At 45.9% G+C, this 18,521-nt stretch overlaps 1 protein-coding gene across 7 annotated transcripts in view; it reads left to right on the forward strand.

The window, feature by feature from the left end:
* SYNE2 (spectrin repeat containing nuclear envelope protein 2) overlaps nt 1–18,521 on the forward strand; it is a 240,313-nt gene that overhangs the window by 74,155 nt on the left and 147,637 nt on the right. For all 7 annotated transcript variants that reach the window (XM_081908040.1, XM_081908043.1, XM_081908039.1 and 4 more), the window contains exons 29-39: nt 449–628; nt 1,573–1,723; nt 4,558–4,716; nt 5,377–5,538; nt 8,734–8,835; nt 9,782–9,982; nt 11,339–11,510; nt 12,339–12,451; nt 13,694–13,896; nt 15,921–16,040; nt 17,228–17,516. In XM_081908040.1, coding sequence (XP_081764166.1) covers nt 449–628; nt 1,573–1,723; nt 4,558–4,716; nt 5,377–5,538; nt 8,734–8,835; nt 9,782–9,982; nt 11,339–11,510; nt 12,339–12,451; nt 13,694–13,896; nt 15,921–16,040; nt 17,228–17,516 — 1,852 coding nt within the window. The remainder of the gene's footprint in view (nt 1–448; nt 629–1,572; nt 1,724–4,557; nt 4,717–5,376; nt 5,539–8,733; nt 8,836–9,781; nt 9,983–11,338; nt 11,511–12,338; nt 12,452–13,693; nt 13,897–15,920; nt 16,041–17,227; nt 17,517–18,521) is intronic.

Raw genomic sequence — 18,521 nt, forward strand, 5'->3', positions numbered from 1 at the left:
CTGCGCGATTTCTGTTCTCATCCTGAAGCAAAGTTCTTAACCCAAGGTGCTATTTCTGGGTTAGCGGAGTCTGTAACCTGAAGCGTATGTAACCCGAGGGACCACTATATATGCCTTTAGGGTTCATGGGTTCAGCTGCCTCCCCCCCAGATCCAATAAGTAAATAGAAATACTTAACTTACTGAACAATTGTATTGCAGATAACTTGGTTCTGTCCTCCTAACATAAAGCCTGCCCCCCCTAATAAATCCTGGCTATGCCCATGTTAAGGTTCATAGTTTTTAATCACAAAGCTGAGAAACAGTAAGGTACCCTGTGGAAGTGGAAGGAGCATAGCACGCCTAGGAGCTTTTATACCAGGCAGTGGCATGGATATTGTTTTAATCAACATCCTAAATACCCAGCAGCACAGGTGACAAAAACTGATGCGACTTGTTCCTGTTTCTAGGTTGAAGTCGATCAGCGAACTGCGGCAGAAGCTGGACCGCCTTGCTGCAGAGATGAGGTCTTTGAATGAAGTCGCCAGCCGGCTTTCGCGGTCCGCAAACGGCCAGGGGGAAGAAGTCAAGCGGCAGTGGAAACTCACGGAGGGCTTGTGGAAGAAAACAAAGCTTGCCATTGCCGAAAAGTGAGAGGCCAAGTTTTTGTGATTTCGTGCAACATTTTCTGGAGCAGAACAGTGGGGTGGGGCAGCGGCTCTTAACTGACCTCCTGGCAGTGCTGCTTACAGGGAGGAGAGTGGGAGGGGCAAGCGCCATATTGGCTCCGCCCATGTTTTTGCAGTGCCGGCCTCCCTGCCACCTTGCCTCTCCCTCTCTCCCTGGTAAGCAGCAGCAAACCACCTGCTGGGAGATCACCGCTTCCCCTCTAGACCAAGGTTTCCCAAACTTGGGTCTCCAGCTGTTTTTGGACTACAACGCCCATCATCCATGGCTAGCAGAACCAGCGGTTAGGGTTGATGGGAATTGTAGTCCACAGACAGCTGGAGACCCTGGGCTAGAGGGAGTGCACTATTCCATCATGCAAAGAGGAGACTGAACAATGGAATTCTACTCCATATTAAAAGCTGCCAGTTGATGGAAACCTAACTTCCCATCAATTGAGAGTTGTCCACTTTTTAGCACAATTCCCCCCTAACTTTCCTTACTGCAAAAACCGTTGGTTTTTTAATTAAAGAAAATGGATTTGTAGTGCCAGAATGCTTTGATCTATTTCAACTGCGGAAACCTAAATTTCTGGTATGCAGTTGAATCTCTACTGCAGAATAGTGACCCTTTCTCCTTTACATAAAGCTCAAATTCCCCGGAGTTGGTTGGATGTCCATTGGAATCCTCTTGGTCAGGAAATACTTTAAAATATCTTCCTGTTCCAAATGAAGCCTTGCTTCATTTTTTCAAAAGCAAGTTTCTAGTTCCTGTGGCTGCAAAGCAAGACTGTAAACCTGTGGCCCTCTTGACGTTGCTTGGGTTCTGTACTAAAAGCCAGATCCCTTGATTTGGAAAACGAGTGCCTTCAGGCTTAGGCCATCCTGCGAACGTGTCAATTATTTTTGCCTTGCTTTCTTTCAAATAGGCAGGAACACTGTGCGAGAGTGATGGAGCTCTTGAAGCAATATCACAGCTGCAAAAACTGTCTGACAGGCATTATTCAGAAGCAAGAACATACCTTGTCTCAGCAAGTGTCTTACATGGGGAAAGAGAACTTGCAGAGGATAATTGCCATGGTGAGTTTATTGCGGTACCGTGCAAAAGCAGATAAAGCGGCACAATTTTTATGGTGGCCGCGGAATCCTAGCTTTAATTTTTTTATACAATGAAATAAGAAACGGGTTTGTATGGTTGCAAAGGTAGGCTTTAAATCGAAAGAAGTCAACCTTAGATGTTGTTGGGCTGCATTTCTCATCATCCCTGATGGCTGACCATGTTGTGTGGAACTGACAGGAGGGACCCCATCAACACCTGTAGGGCCACAGGTTGTCCACCTCTGCTTCAAAGTATAAGGGAAGCTTGAAAGTAGGTCCAGACCTCCACCTTCTTGTTGCATCCAGGAACCGGTGAGCCAGTGTGGTGCAGTGGTTAAGAGCGGTGGACTCGTAATCTGGTGAACCGGGTTCGCATCTCCGCTCCTCCACGTACAGCTGCTGGGTGACCTTGGGCTAGTCACACTTCTCTCTGAGGTCTCTCAGCCTCACTCACCTCACAGAGTGTTTGTTGTGGGGGAGGAAGGGAAAGGAGAATGTTAGCCGCTTTAAGACTCCTTAGGGTAGTGATAAAGCCGGATATCAAATCCAAACTCTTCTTCTTCAGTATTCATAGTGGGTATGTGTGTCCTGATGAAAATTCCAAGGGCCATATCAGGGGGGCTGCCATCGGGACAGGGGAGGGAGGCAGCGGGGCCGCTGGGATACAGAGAGCCTCCAGAACTCCTGAGGAGCAGCTCCTCTTCCAACTGTGGGAAAAGCCACAGCTCCAGTGGAGAAGAGAGGGAAGGGGCCTCACCTAGCCAGACTGGCCAGGAGGGACGCACGCCACTTCCGTCGCCCACCTTCCACAGAGGGGTGAAACTCGAGGGGAGGAGGAGGCTTGGGGTGCCGAAGTTCTTTTGTTGGGGGAGAAGCCGGAAGGGGCCACTCCCGGATTCTGCAAGCGACTGAGACGGACATGAACTTTGTGGATCTGCACTGTAAATAGTTTGCACAATAAAACCTGTAAAAGACAGGTCGAAGTCCTGCCTGGTTACTCACGAGCAACCACCACCTGACAGGCCATATAGAGAGTGGCTGGAGTGTTGCATATGACTCTTAGTCTTGAGTTTTGTGGGCCCAAGTGTAGGCTGAAATATTGCAATGACAATGATAAAGGGATAAAGACACACAGGAGAGCCATGATGGGTAATGGTAAAAGGTAAAGGACCCCTGGACAGTTAAGTCCAGTCAAAGGCGACTTTGGGGTTGCAGCGCTCATCTCACTTTCAGGCCAAGGGAGCCATTGTTTGTCCACAGACAGCTTTCTGGGTCATGTGGCCAGCATGACCAAACCGCTTCTGGCGCAACGGAACACCGGGACGGAAACCATAGTGCACGGAAACGCCATTTACCTTCCTGCCACAGCAGTACCTATTTATCTACTTACGCTGGTGTGCTTTAAAACTGCTAGGTTGGCAGGAGCTGGGACAGAGCAATGGGAGTTCACTCTGTCATAGGGAATCAAACCGCCAACCTTCCGATTGGCAAGCCCAAGAGGTTCAGTGGTTTAGACCATGGGTAGGCAAACTAAGGCCTGGGGGCCAGATCTGGCCCAATCACCTTCTAAATACGGCCCGCAGACGGTCTGGGAATCAGCATGATTTTACATGAGTAGAATGTGTCCTTTTATTTAAAATGCATCTCTGGGTTATTTGTGGGGCATAGGAATCCGTTCATTTTTTCCCTTCAAAATATAGTCCAGCCCTCCACAAGGTCTGAGGGACAGTGGACTGGCAAAATTTCGGCGTTATTTTCCCCATGGAAAGGATAGGAGAGGGGGTTTGCTGCTATCTGTTGCGTCAAGCCCTTTGCCCTACTTTCTCACCGTCTGCCCAGCTGTATCTACTGCAGAACAGACTTCATTGTCTGCCAGAAAACAAAGACCTAGTTAGCGAATGTTGTCTAATCGCCAGACGCTAGAGGTCAGGGTTTCAGTGGCCGTGCTCCATCGGTGCACAAACAAGCAGCCTTATAGAGTTCTGAGATGGAAAGTTAAGAAGCAAAATATGGTGCCTTGTTGTCTCCATCATTTGGAAACTACTGGTTTGGATTATGATGCACCCTTACACCCAAAGATAGGTCTTCCAATTTTGAAATTCAGAAAGTCAGTTCTTATTCCACACGACTGTAGCTTCCAGAATCGTTTGCACAAAATATCTGAAGCAAATAAAATATGCACATGCTCCATAACGCAACAGTATTTCCCCCCCTTCCAAAATCTTGTGTAAATTAATACAGAAACCAGAATCATGTGACTGATGCCTGATGCTAATGTTTAATTGATTGGTGTTGCAGTTTTGAGGTTCTCTATATTGGATTCCTGTGGCTTTATTTCTCTCTTTTTTAAAATGTGTTTTAAACAGCTGTGTTAATGCTCTATTTTTGTTGTTTTCAGTAGTACTGTAAACAGCGTAGAAATTTTGGAATGGGAAAAGCTTGAGGCTGGATACAATTCTTAAAAAGCAAAACGAGCAGGCAAACAAATAATTGGAATTTTGTCTACAAATGAACAGGCTGGCAAGTCATGCCTTCCTAAAAAGGGAGAAGGCAGAACTGTAAAACCCGTCTGAAAGATAACATAACCGGTGTAGACCTTATTCTGAACAAAATGTTACTAAAAATAAGTATTTTTCTTTGCTCTTAATGGTATCTGTTTGTTTCATTTCTGATTCTTATTTTTCTTTTTTTAAAAAAATGATTACAAATATTAAAGGTAACTTCAAAAGCACTGTATTTCTGATGGATAGGCACCCAGGATTCTTCCTGTTTAAATTGCCCCAAATGCAAGGTGCTTACAGGTCACTTTTCCACAGGTCAACGTGGTCAAACAAGAATTTAACAACCATTCCGAAGACATTGACAGAATAAACCAGATTGGGAAAAGCCTTCAGTCCCAGCTGAACAAAATGAAAAGCTTGGAAGATCCTCCCTTTGAGAATGAGGCTAACGCTATTGTGGACAGATGGCTGGATGTATGTAAAAAGTAAATGATCAGGGTGGTCTGATCTGTTATGCATTATAGTAATTGAATCTGGCTCGCAACTAATATTTCAGATGAATTAAATGCGGTATGCCGGAGACTCCTAAACGTGGGGGGTGGGGGGGTGGGAATCAAGCTTTCACCAAAGAGTGCGGGTTAAGAGTGTCAGGTTATCAGTTCTGTATGGCTTTCTGTCTCGTGTCGGTCATGGTCTCCCCTAAGGGATAATTCTGGGAGATATAGACAAGCAGCTTTAATAGGTTGCGCCTTTTGGGAACGCTAAGCCCTCCAGGAAACATCTCAGTAGCGCAAATCTTATAGATCTGCCGTAGGAATGCTTTTCTTCAAATGCAAGAAGATGTTGGATCTGCTTGAGTCTGGGACTAGTTGGGACACATTATGGGGAGGTGATCTGATCTGATGAGCCCAAACCACCTTGTCAGACCTGTCTTGAGAACCTGGAGTGTTGCCATTGTCTTTGATGTGATAATATCCTAAGCCATATTTGGTAAGAAACTGTCTCCAGCCAACGGATTAAGCTCCCCTCCTCCCCCACTTCTTGTTTATGGGGCTGACTTCGTCTCACGCTCCCTTCGCCGATGAAGGTGCTCGCTTGGAAATATTTATGCTTCGATCTTTTTTGACCTGCTAGGTCAATGAATGGACTGAAAACTACTGCAAAAATCTGGAAAGAGCCCTGGCTTTGTGGGACAAGCTCCTTAATTTATCAAGTTCAACCGAGGAGTGGTTAAACGCAGAGCTGAAGAACTTGGACGGTGGCTGTCTGACTGAAAAGGAGCTGGCAGACCTGGAGGTAAGGTCGATGGGGGCAGCATGGGGCATAGCTGTGGCTCAGTGACAGAGCACCTGACTCGGTCCCCAGATTCACTCCCCAGCATCTCCAGGTAAGACTGGGAGCCGCTACCAGGTGGACCAGTGGCCTGACTCATAGAACCATAGAACTGCAGAGTTGAAAGGGACCCTGAGGATCATTTAGACCAACCCCTTGCAATGCAGCCATCCCATACGGGAATTGAACCTGCAACCTTGCGGCTCAGGACCGCCTCTTCCCAAATGAACCTACCTGGACCCTGAGATCATCTTCTGAGGCCCTTCTTCGTGTGCCTCCTCCTCGAGAGGTCCGGAGGGTGGCAATATGAGAACAGGGCCTTCTCTGCAGTGGCTCCCTGTCTGTGGAAGACTCTCCCCAGGGAAATTTGACTGGCACCTTCATTATACACCTTTAGGCGCCAGGCAAAAACATTCCTTTTTAACCAGGCCTTTGGTTGACCTGATTGATATCCTATACCCTTTTAAAAGGGGAGGTGTTATTGGGTTATTGTGATTTTTATATATTGTGATCTTTTCTGTGAACCGCCCTGAGACCTCCAGGTATAGGGCATTATATAAATAAAATAAATCAATAAATTATCAACATCACGCTCTAAAAACCAACTGAGCTTTCCAGTTGGTTTAAGTTAGTAACATAGAAATCTTATCTGCCAATTAATTACAGTGGTACCTCAGGTTACATATGCTTCAGGTTACATACGCTTCAGGTTATAGACTCCGCTAACCCAGAAATAGTGCTTCAGGTTAAGAACTTTGCTTCAGGATGAGAACAGAAATCGTGCTCCGGTGGCGCGGTGGCAACAGGAGGCCCCATTAGCTAAAGTGGTTGTAATGGTTCTAGGGGTTGCTCGTGCGTAAGTTGTCGCCACACCTGGCTGGGTTACCTGGTTGAACCCTTTCTGTCCGGACAGCCACTCACCCGTGGCTGTCTCAATCGCTGGCAGAATCCGTCAGTGGGCGTTTCTTGAACTTCTTCCAGCAAAGAAGTTCTTTGACGCCAAGTCCCCTCCTACTCTCGCTGCGCGGAAGTGTGGGCAGCAGAGGACGCGTGCTCTCCCCGCTGGTCTCCGGCGAGGAGTCCTGGAGCCTCCTCTCCGATTCCCCCATCTGCCCCCCTTCTCCACTGGTGTTACGCTGATTTCCTTCCCCAGCAGATGGGCTGCCTCTCTCCCTACTGGGACCCTCTCCGGCATCCCTCCGGAGCCTTCCCTCCACCTCTGGCTCCGATGGCAGTTCCCTGACAGTGGTGCTTCAGGTTAAGAACAGTTTCAGGTTAAATACGAACCTCCGGAACGAATTAAGTACTTAACCCAAGGTAATGCCGTTGACTGGTTCTAAACTAGATGGTGACTGGAACGATGCAATTTACCCTGCAGTTGGAAATTGTTGATTCCCCTCACCCTCTGGTCTTCGGCCTTAGAGTTCCAACCTAAGTGCTGTGTTGGATCCATAATGGAAATTCTTTTATTTTCCCTTTTTTTAAAAGTGTGGGGGTGTGAGGGGCGATTGGAGGGGCACATATGTTTGAGACAGTAACTTTATTCAAGCGTTCAGAAAAGGGCATGAGGACAAACCAGAGAGCTGAAAGTATCCCAAGGAGCAGGAGGGCTGTCGCAGAAAATTTGCCTTGCGTTCAGAAGGTCCCCAAATTCAGTCCCTGGAATCACGAGTTGAATCACCCAGTCAATGAACACAATACTGAGGTAGGTGGACCAATGGTCTGCCTTGGTCCAAGGCAACTTCTATTCAAGGAGGAGTTATATCCCAGTGGGAAATGTGCTGAACTGCTCCTTCCCACCATGGCCAAATATAAGTGTTTGGAACGGAGCTATTTGGGTCTCTGCAACATGGTGTATGAAAACAAAGCATTGCCGTCCAGGAACGGCACACCCTAAAGCACGTGGGGATGCGGGTGGCGCTGTGGGTTAAACCACAGAGCCTAGGACTTGCCGATCAGAAGATTGGCGGTTCAAATCCCCGTGATGGGGTGAGCTCCAGTTGCTCTGTCCCAGCTCCTGCCAACCTAGCAGTTTGAAAGCACGTCAAAGTGCAAGTAGATAAATAGGTACCACTCCGGTGGGAAGGTAAACGGTGTTTCCGTGCGCTGCTCTGGTTCGCCAGAAGTGGCTTAGTCATGCTGGCCACATGACCCAGAAGCTGTACGCTGGCTCCCTTGGCCAGTAAAGCGAGATGAGCGCCGCAACCCCAGAGTCAGCCACGACTGGACCTAATAGTCAGGGGTCCCTTTACCTTTACCTTAAAGCACGTATCCATGACACTGTTTTAATTCTCTTAGTGTCTGATTATGTTTTAATGCAGTTTAATCACATTTCCCCCGCTGCTGTGTGGGACATCTTCGGGAGAAGGGAAGGCTAAGGAATAAACCTTACACAAATCCAGAATGGAGTCCCTAAGATGGTTGGATGGCTCCTTGTACAGTGGTAACTCGGTTTACGAACTTAATTCGTTCCGGAAGTCCGTTCTTAAACCAAAGCGTTCTTAAACCGAGGTGAGCTTTCCCTACTGAGGCCTCCTACCGCCGGTGCCCTTACACCGTTCCGAGGCAAAGTTCTCTAACTGGGACACCTACTTCAGATTTTGTGGAGTTCGTTTCACGAATTGCTTGTTAACAGGACTGTTTGTAGACCGAGGTACCACTGTACGCCTCCTTCCGGCAATTCCTGCAGTCTGGCTGGGGCCAAACATGTTGCTCTGCTTTCCTTTGGACCACAAGGCCGGGGGGGGGTGTCTTTTAATCCAGGCAGCCCAGGAACTCCATGCGCACGGCCCAGGCTTGCTCCCTGAACAGATCACTTTGGTCTGCCAGCACAGCAAAAGCAACACGGGAGGCAGCAGTTACAAGTTCCTGGTCTCTGCATCCACAGCAGGCGCTGTGATTCTCCAGCAGTTTGGCTGTACCTTCAGAGATGCACTCCGTTGTCTCTCGTGACAGATGGATGCCAGCAACGTTTTAATGATCGCTTTTTCTAGCTTGTTCTCTTTTTATCTGTGATTCTTCAACCTCGTGCCAAGTGCAAATCTGTTCAGTGTCTCGAAAGATTTATAAGCGATCCGTGTGGTCGTTCGTTTCTAACCTGCGGAACGAAAGTTAAAACTTGTTTGGCCCGTGAGACAATTTTGCCCTCTTTCTTTGTAGGCTGGCTTGAAGTCCCAACAAAAGAATCTAGAGGAGTTTGATGCAAAGGTGGATGAAATTCAGTATCTCCTCAATGGCTACGAGACCCCACTTGAATTGCAGGTGAAAGGGAGAGGGGGGCTATCATTGCGATCACGATTCGTCAGGAGGTTATGTATTGATATAGATAGGATGTCTGCCAGCAGAGGGATTGGTGTTGAGAAGGGGAGAAACGATTGCAACCTTCTTTTTCTACCTGTGCATATGAAGAAATGCCAAATATCACTAGTAAATACTTAGGGTTTAAATACTTAGGGTTTTACCCAGTGAAATTGTCTCATTGGCAAAAGGACATCTACATGTGTATCAGAACTTCTCTCTCTCTCTCTACTCCTTCACACAGTGCATACTGTATTTTTCCATGTATAACACGCAACCGTGTATAAGACGCCCCCTATTTTTGGGTACTCCAATTTAAGAAAATGGGGGTGGGGAGATGGCCCAGAGTCGAGCTTTTTGCTGGCAATCGCACCCCCAATTGCAGGAGCAAGAGCAAATTCAAATCAGACCTTGCCACAGCCACCAATCACACACAACATCGTCACTGACAAGCTCCTGATAGCGGCTGTGACCAATCCCCCACCCACCCGCACCTGCACTATCCGTGTATAAGACGACCCCTGATTTTGATCATTATTTTACAGTAAAAAAAACCACCTCGTCTTATACACCGAAAAGTACGGTAGTTCTCCTGCGGAACTCCCTCCCACTGGAGGCAGCAATGGCCACCAACTTGGCTGGCTTTACAAGTGGATTATACAGATTCATGGAGGGTAAGGCTACCAGTGGCTGCTCGCTATGCTCCTCCTCCACAGTTGGAGGCAGTAATGTTTCTGAATGCCCATTGCTGGGAACCACAGGAGGGGAGAGTGTTGCTCTTGTGCTCAGGTCCTGCGTGTGAGTTTCCTGCAGGCACCAGGTCAGTTGCTGTGACGATGCTTGGGCTAGACGGTCCAGCCGGGCTCTTTTTATCTTCTTATGCAAGTCCTCTGTTTCCTCCCTTTTTCAGGTCATCAAATCATCTCTTTTGAACAAAATGGAGTTAATAATAAAGCACTTAACGAACCAGTCAATACCCACTGAACTCAATGGCAACACAGCTGAGCTGAAAGAAGATCTTGACCTGGCCAAGACGCAGATTGGAATGACAGAATCGCTTCTCAGATCATTGTCTCCTTCTAACACCTTGGGGATTTTTGCTAAATTGGAGGTATTCTAAAAACACACAAACACCTGCTCTGTCTCTCACTCTTCTTTGGTTAACACCTACGGTATCTTCTCTGGCTGCCTTCCAAACTGTATTCAGAACTTCTCTAATGCTAACAAAGGAATCTAAAGATTTATAGGGCTCGCACAGATTTAACAGGTTTGGGAGCAGGGCCAAAGGATGATATATTTACGCTATTGTTCCACTTGTGCAGCAGACTTCTTCTTGCACAGCAGAACTTCCCCTTCCTTTTCCCTGCATTATATTAGGAAAAATGCGTTTTGCAAAAATGTATTATTAGGTGAAATAGCGTACCAAAAGGAGAAATTCACACTCAAATGCTGATGAATTCTCATGAGGACTTTAAAAATAAAATGAAAATAAAAATTGCAAACTGATGTGGAAATGTGGGGAATTGAACAAAAGACTTGAAAAACAAGATACTGAAATAAATCCAATTGACAGATTTGTACATCCCTAGTGAGAGCACTTCAGACACTCAAAGACTTCTGTCATATTTCTTCAGCCTTTCTTCTTAGGATACCCTCGAACATCTTTGCTGCTACTCCTCTGAACCTGTTTTCATTTCCTTCTGGGAAATCCTTCTTAAAAGTGTCACCCATAACTGGACACAGCACTCCACACATGTTCGGACTAGTGCAGAAGAAAAGTGGAGCTATTACTTCTTGTGAATTTGATCGCTACTCTCTGTTATTTGTCCCTAGCACTTCTGAGCACAGGGATTCTGTTTAGCTATTTATTTTAAAGTATTTCTAGACCACTTTCTCAAGCCTAGCCTAGCCAAAAGCAGCTTGCGACGGTAAAATCCAACGCAGAGGTATAGCAGAAACAACACTAAGAAAATGGAAAAACAAAAACCCATCTACCACTGCTTGCTATCATGGCACTGGCAGAACTGTCCTCCAAAATCAGAGCCCTTGTGTGATTCCTTGATTTAGGGCTAGATGGCTGAATGTGAATACCACCATTTTCCTCTACAAGGGAAAGACACCTTAAATGTCGAAGGCTCCATGGCTGGAATGACATTATTCCACAAAATGGCGGATCACCAGAAAGTTGGGGTGGTTAGGAAAATAAGTGCCCAGGGAAAGGGGCAGAAGCTGGCAGTTTTGAGTGGACAAGGGCAGGAAAGAAACAAGGGCCCAATCCTTTCACAGTGTATTTCCATAAAGCAGAGGTGAGGATCTGGATTTGGCCACCAGCTCCCACGGGCCATTTTTGATAGGTCGTTGGGGCTGCCTACCGGTCAGTGCTTTCTGAAACACGCTGACAGGAAACTTATGAATACTATCAGCATTTTTTAAAGAAGGATTGTTTTCTTTCTGTATTTTAATTTAGGAGATACACCAGAAGATTCTTCAGCAAAAACACCATGTGAAGTTGCTTGAAAAAGAGACAAGTTGTTTGAACCCCGAGGTGGTTGAATTAAACAAACAACTCAAAAGCGTCACTGATCTATTTGATTCCAAAATGCAAATGTTCCAGGATCACTTTATGACTCTCCTGAACTGTAAGTAAAATAAACACTACTTCTAGACATCCCTTTAAAAAGAAAAAGAAAAAAAGACACCCATAGATAGATAGATAGATAGATAGATAGATAGATAGATAGATAGATCGATAATTTATTACGGTCAAAGACCAGCTCACATAACATAACATAACACAATAAAAACAGTGTTCATAAAGATAAAATATACAATCGGAGCAGATTGCAGCAATAGCTCATGAGTTAAAATTGAGATATATACATACACCCATACAACTGAGATTTGGGATACCATAAAAAATCGACCCTGAGGCACCCCAAAGGGCAACTTCAGCATTTCCCTAGTAAGCTACTTTATTCTAGAGGATGATCTGTGCCTACAAATCTGGGCGCAGTATCTGGCTACCAGCCAGGTCGTCTTGTGATCTTTGCCAACGAGGAGAGAATTAAGTTTAGACTTGTCTGAAAGATCGGCGAGCCTCTTCAGGAAAGGATCAATGGTGTCTCTACGAATCTCAACATAAAAAGGACATCTAAAAATATATATGTTCGAGGCTTCCTATTTCCCCTAAGGAAAGATATCCTTCATTTACGTTAATCAGCTACTCACACACTGGCTGGATTCGACTATCACACAAAGTGTGGTTTGTTTGAATGTCTGAAGTGCCCTGGATCGGATGTTTGGGCCTAGAAACGGCAGAGCCTAACACAGCTGCCATAGTGTCGTACTTCCTTTCAACTAAGGCAGAACTGTGGCCTTTGTTTACACATCCCTTCTCTATCTCCCTTCTAATCTTCTAGGTGGTCCACCGTCTCACTTTTAAAATATATATATATTTCTTTCTGCAGACCATTGCCAGGATTTCTGTGACTGGTTCAGTAGTACCCGGCTAAATCTGAAGGAATGTTTTGATCCCTCAGAAACAAAAGAGATATTGGAAGAGAAAATCCAGCGGCTGGCGGTAAGGCACGAGGCTTGGACTTGGTGTAGCATCCAGTAGTTCAGTGTTCCTCCAAATGGCATGGGGGCACCTATATACAGTGGACGCTCGGGTTGCGAACATGATCCGTGTGGGATGCACGTTCGCAACCTGCAGCGTTCGCAACCCACAGTGGCGCATCTGGGCGTGCCCGGGTTGCAATTCGGTGCTTTTTCGCATGCACAAAGCGTGATTTAGGTAGAATGATGGGGGTGGAGACGCTCCTTCAGGTAAACTGGGCCGAGGCCGTTTAGTGCTTTAAAGGTCAGCACCAATCTAGCTGCCGCATTCTGGATTAGTTGTAGTTTCCAGGTCACCTTCAAAGCTAGCCCCACATAGAGCGCATAAATGTGTTGTGGGTCTATTGGTTTGCCATTGTTTGTAATTTTATTATGTATTTCGTGGTTTTTAGATTGTAATTTTATATTATGAACTGCCCTGAGATCTATGAATGAAGGGCGGTAAACAAACTACTACAGTCATACCTCATGTTATGTTTGCTTCAGGTTGCACATTTCCAGATTGCGTCCCGGAAGTACCGGAAAGGGTTACTTCTAGGTTTCGCCGCATGTGCAGACGCGAAAAATAACGTCCCGTGCACGCACAGACGTGGTGAATTGCGACCCACACGTGCGTAGGCGTGGGTTGTGTTCTTTTCAGGTTGCAAATGGGCCTCCGGAACGGATCCCGTTCGCAACCAGAGTTACCACTGTACTACTACTACTACTAATAATAATAATAATAGGGCCAGCCAAACCTCCTTGGGTAGGGCATTCCATACACGGAACCACTGCCACAAAGGCCCATACTTGTGTTGCCACAATCCAGACCTCTCATGGAGATGGCACATGAAGAAGGGCCTCCGATGATGACCTCAGGGTCTGAGTCCGTTCATATAGAGAGAGGTATTGCGGTCCTGAACTGTTTAAGGCTTTATAGGTCCAAACCAGCACTTTGAGTTGGGCCTAGAAACTAATTGTCAGCCAGCGCAGTTGGGCCATGATCTATGTGCTACTCTAACCGTCTTACCCCGGTGAGCAACCTGGATGCCGAATTCTGCACCAGCTGAATTTGGCTCCTCACATTTTCCTCTGGATGGCACAGAGGGTAGGGATTTGTATCCTGCTAAACGACTGCAGCAGCCAACAAATTTTAGCATTTTACACACACACACACGTGTACACACATATATTGTGTTTTGTGTTTGTGTTTATTTTCGTCCAGACCTTCCTAACCTTTGAAGGCAAAGGCAGTGCTTTCCAGGAGGTGAAAACACTCTTGAGCCAAGTGGAGAGCTATTTCCCCGAAGTGGACGTCAGCCACATGAGCCGATGGATGAAGGGCCAAGAAGCAGAATTACAGAGCGTGATCAGCAGGTGTCAGGGAAGGGAGAAGGAGCTCCACGACACTTTGCAGCAGTTTGCTAGGTAAGAAGGCCAAGTGCACTAGGCCCAGCTTGTTTTAAGGACCACCAACAGCCCTTTTATGTATTTATTCAAGATGTTTCTATCCTACCTTGCGATTACCGTATTTTTTGCTCTATAAGACGCACCAGACCATAAGACGCACCTAGTTTTTGGAGGAGGAAAACAAGAAAAAATAATATTCTGAATCTCAGAAGCCAGAACAGCAAGAGGGATCGCTGCACAGTGATCCCTCTTGCTGTTCTGGCTTCTGGGATAGCTGCGCAGCCTGTATTCACTCCATAAGACGCACACACATTTCCCCTTACTTTTTGGGAGGGAAAAAGTGAGTCTTATAGAGCAAAAAATACGGTACTTTGTCTTCAAGGTTAAAGGTAAAGGACGGCACTCATCTCGCTTTATTGGCCGAGGGAGCCAGCGTACAGCTTCCGGGTCATGTGGCCAGCATGACTAAGCCACTTCTGGCGAACCAGAGCAGCGCACGGAAACGCCGTTTACCTTCCCGCTGGAGTGGTACCTATTTATCTACTTGCACTTTGACGTGCTTTCGAACTGCTAGGTTGGCAGTAGCAGGGACCGAGCATTGGGAGCTCACCCCGTTGTGGGGATTCGAACCGCTGACCTTCTGATTGGCAAGTCCTAGGCTCTGTGGTTTAACCCACAGCGCCACCCGCGTCCCTTGTCTTCAAGGTGACCCACACAATATTATAACAATAAACAGCAGCAACACACACACACACACACACACACGGAGATACAAGCCAGGGAAGGTCAGGTTCCAGCTTTCGGGGAGTAACTTTGGGGTTGGTTTGTTTTGGCTAGAATCCCAAGATCCACCACTCAAAGGATTTTGAGTACCTCCACTGAAAAACCCTAAACTTTCTTCATCCAACTCAGCTGTATAACTTTAGGAATCAATTCATTTTTCTGTTACGGTTTTTAAAGATTTTCTTGGTTTACAAAAATATGTGCAGTGTTTCTTTTCTCAGGTTGCAAAGTCCTTTATATATATCAGTTACGTATACAGTGGTACCTTGGTTGTCGAACTTACTGTATATTTTGCTGTATAAGATGCACCAAACCACAAGATGCACCTAGTTTTGGGAGGAGGAAAACAAGAAAAAAAATATTTTGAATCTCAAAAGCCAGAACAGCAAGAGGTATCGCTGCGCAGTGAAAGCAGCAATCCCTCTTCCTGTTCTGGCTTCTGGGATAGCTGCGCAGCCCGCATTCGCTCCATAAGACACACACACATTTCCCCTTACTTTTTAGGAGGGGAAAAGTGAGTCTTATAGAGCAAAAAATACGGTAATCTGTTCTGGGAGTCTGTTCAACTCCCAGAACGGTTCGAAAACAAAGGCGAGGCTTCCGATTGGCTGCAGGAGCTTCCTGCACTCAGTTGGAAGCTGCTTCGGACTTTCGGCTTCCAAAAAAGTTTGCAAACTAGAACACTCACTGTGGCATTTGGAAGCCAAACCATCCAAGTACCAAGGTGTTTGACAACCAAGGTATGACTGTAATGTGAGACATGTAATGTAATTAGTGTTGTATACAGAATAAGGTTTGAGAAGGAGAAAAGGGGGGGGGGGAAGAAGTGGTCGCTGTTGTTGTTAAGCAATTGAGAGCCAGCAATCTTTGCCAATCTTACGTCAAATCAGTCGGTAGAGCATGAGACTCTGGATCTCAGGTTCATGGGTTTGAGCCCCATGTTGGGCGTTGTATCGCAGGGGGTCGGACTAGATGACCCTCCTGGTCTCTTCCAGCTCTACAAATTCCATGATTCTGTGAAATCACCTACAGTCAATCCTGTCTTTTGTAAGCAATGCAACATGAAAACTATATCTGTGAAAAGCCATAGTGGAAGAGCAGAAACCAGATCCACCATTAATGATCTAGCCAAATAAACTGGTCTGGATTTGGTGCCTTAAAAGCTGGTACTGGGAGCAAGACCCTTTGACAGCATTTGCCTTGAATTGCTGTATAATTATTCTCATGTGATCCTTGTATTTATTTCCTTTTCCCCCCAGACTAGAATATCTGTTCCGTAGCTTAGAGGAATGGCTAAGCCTTCAGGAAAAGAAATGGCAAGAGAATCAAGTAGAGAAGCCGAGGCTGGAGCATTTTTACCAAATTCTTCTAAAACAGAGGTATCCTGCCTTTAGGTTTTTAAATATTTGTTCACTGCAAGGCCAGTTATACGGGATAAACAGATCATATGAAGTTGCCCGTTAACACTTTTGAGCCACATTGCCCCATGGTAAATGCTCCAGGGGCAATATACCAAAGTTAGGGCTGCCATACGTCCAGATTTTCCTGGACAAGACCGGGATTCAGGCAGCCAAACTAGCAAAATGTTCCCGAAATCTACGGGAGGGGTATAATTAAAAATAAAAATCCAGAAAAAATGACAAAAAGCCCCTAAACTTGATAAATATTATTATTTTTATTTAAAAAGAATAAATGTGGGTGTGGCTGAAGCTGCAGTTGTAAAGACGACATAAATGAATAAACGGAAGCAATTATTTTAAAATGTTTTTAAAGCACCAAGTATCAATTCTTTTAGATAAATATACCCCGAATTCCACCAAACCCCTCATTGAATAAGTTTGTTGAATGAGTTAAATGTCTAACAAGAGCTGCCAGCAATTGAACCAAATAATAATAATAATAATAATAATAATAATAATAATAATAATAATAATTTATTATTTAGACCCCGCCCATCCAGCTGGGTTTCCCCAGCCACTGTGGGCGGCTTCCAACAAAACACTAAAATGCAATAACCTATTAAACATTAAAAGCTTCCTTAAACAGGGCTGCCTTCAGATGTCTTCTAAAAGTTATTTTTCTCTTTGACATCTGGTGGGAGGGCGTTCCACAGGGTGGGGGCCACTACCGAGAAGGTCCTCTGCCTGGTTCCCTGTAATTTGGCTTCTTGCAACGAGGGAACCACCAGAAGGCCCTTGGCACTGGACCTCAGTGTCCAGGCTGAACGATGGGGGTTGAGACGCTCCTTCAGATATACTGGACCGAGGCCGTTTAGGGCTTTAAAGGCCAGCACCAATACTTTGAACTGTGTTCGGAAACGTACTGGGAGCCAGTGTAGGTCTTTCAAGACCGGTGTTATATGGTCCCAGCAGCCACTCCCAGTCACCAGTCCAGCTGCCGCATTCTGGATTAGTTGTAGTTTCTGGGTCACCTTCAAAGGTAGCCCCATGTAGAGTGCATTGCAGTAGTACATGCAGAATGCGAGCCTTACCTCTCACCTAGGGTCCCTTATGTTGCAAAAGAAAATAATCTGTTTTTGTGTGTGTGTTTTTCTTTCCTCTCCCAGAGAGTCGTTTGATTCTCTTGCTTGGCTGGCAAATTCTTTGAGGGACTCTGGTTTATCTAAGGAGGAAGTCATGCTGGTAACCCCTCAGCTTGTCGACAGGTACAAGACGCTGCTCACCTGCGTCTCTAAAAGCCTTGACGTTTCCCAGGTGCTTTCTGCAGAGGAAAATAATTTTGAAGAACTTGCCCAGAATATGATCCGCTGGGTTCAAAGGCTGAAAGACACAATCTTAGGCCTAAGCTCTAAGGAATCCAAGGCAGCGCTGGAAGAAAGCCTGGAGAAAATAAAGGTAATAAAAGAGACAACTCACATGGTGTGATGTGATGGTGTTCCCCTTGTACCTCTTTGCTCACTGCCACCTCAGATGACTCCAATCTGGACCCTGCACTTGTGAATTGACATAGTAGCATCATGACGTAGAATTGCAGCACTATGGCACACAGGGATCCTCTGGACAATGTGTTTATTTGAGCATTCATCCTGGCTTGGTTTCATAAGGCTTTTGCGGGGGTTCATAGAATTATAGAGTTAGAAGAGACCACAAGGGCCATCGAGTCCAACCCCCTGCCAAGCAGGAAACACCATCAGACCACTCCTGACACATGGTTGTCAAGCCTCTGCTTAAAGACCTCCAAAGAAGGAGACTCCACCACACTCCTTGGCAGCAAATTCCACTGTCGAACAGCTCTTACTGTCAGGAAGTTCTTCCTAATGTTTAGGTGGAATCTTCTTTCTTGTAGTTTGGATCCATTGCTCCGTGTCCGCTTCTCTGGAGCAGCAGAAAACAACCTTTCTCCCTCCTCTATGTGACATCCTTTTATATATTTGAACATGGCTATCATATCACCCCTTAACCTCCTCTTCTCCAGGCTAAACATGCCCAGCTCCCTTAGCCGTTCCTCATAAGGCATCGTTCCTCATAAGGGTTCAATTATACCTGGTTGTTATTGAGCCTTCTTTCTGATTTCGGCCCCATCTGCACTATACATTTAAAGCAGTTATCATAACACTTTAAAGAGTCATGCATTTCCCCCTCCCCAAAGAATTCTGGGAACCGTAGTTTACTAAGGGTGGTAAAGAGTTGTTAGACCCCTGTTCCCTGCACAGAACCACAATTCTCAGAGTTCCCTGGGAAAAGGGACTTAGAGTGGTACCTTGGATTACAGATGCTTCAGGTTACAGACTCTGCTAACCCAGAAATATTACCTCAGGTTAAGAACTTTGCTTCAGGATGAGAACAGAAATTGCGTGGTGACAGCAGCGGGAGGCCCCATTAGCTAAAGTGGTACCTCAG

The sequence above is a fragment of the Podarcis melisellensis genome (genome assembly GCF_964234715.1).
Source record: "Podarcis melisellensis genome assembly, chromosome: 1".
In the NCBI taxonomy this organism is placed as follows: domain Eukaryota; kingdom Metazoa; phylum Chordata; class Lepidosauria; order Squamata; family Lacertidae; genus Podarcis; species Podarcis melisellensis.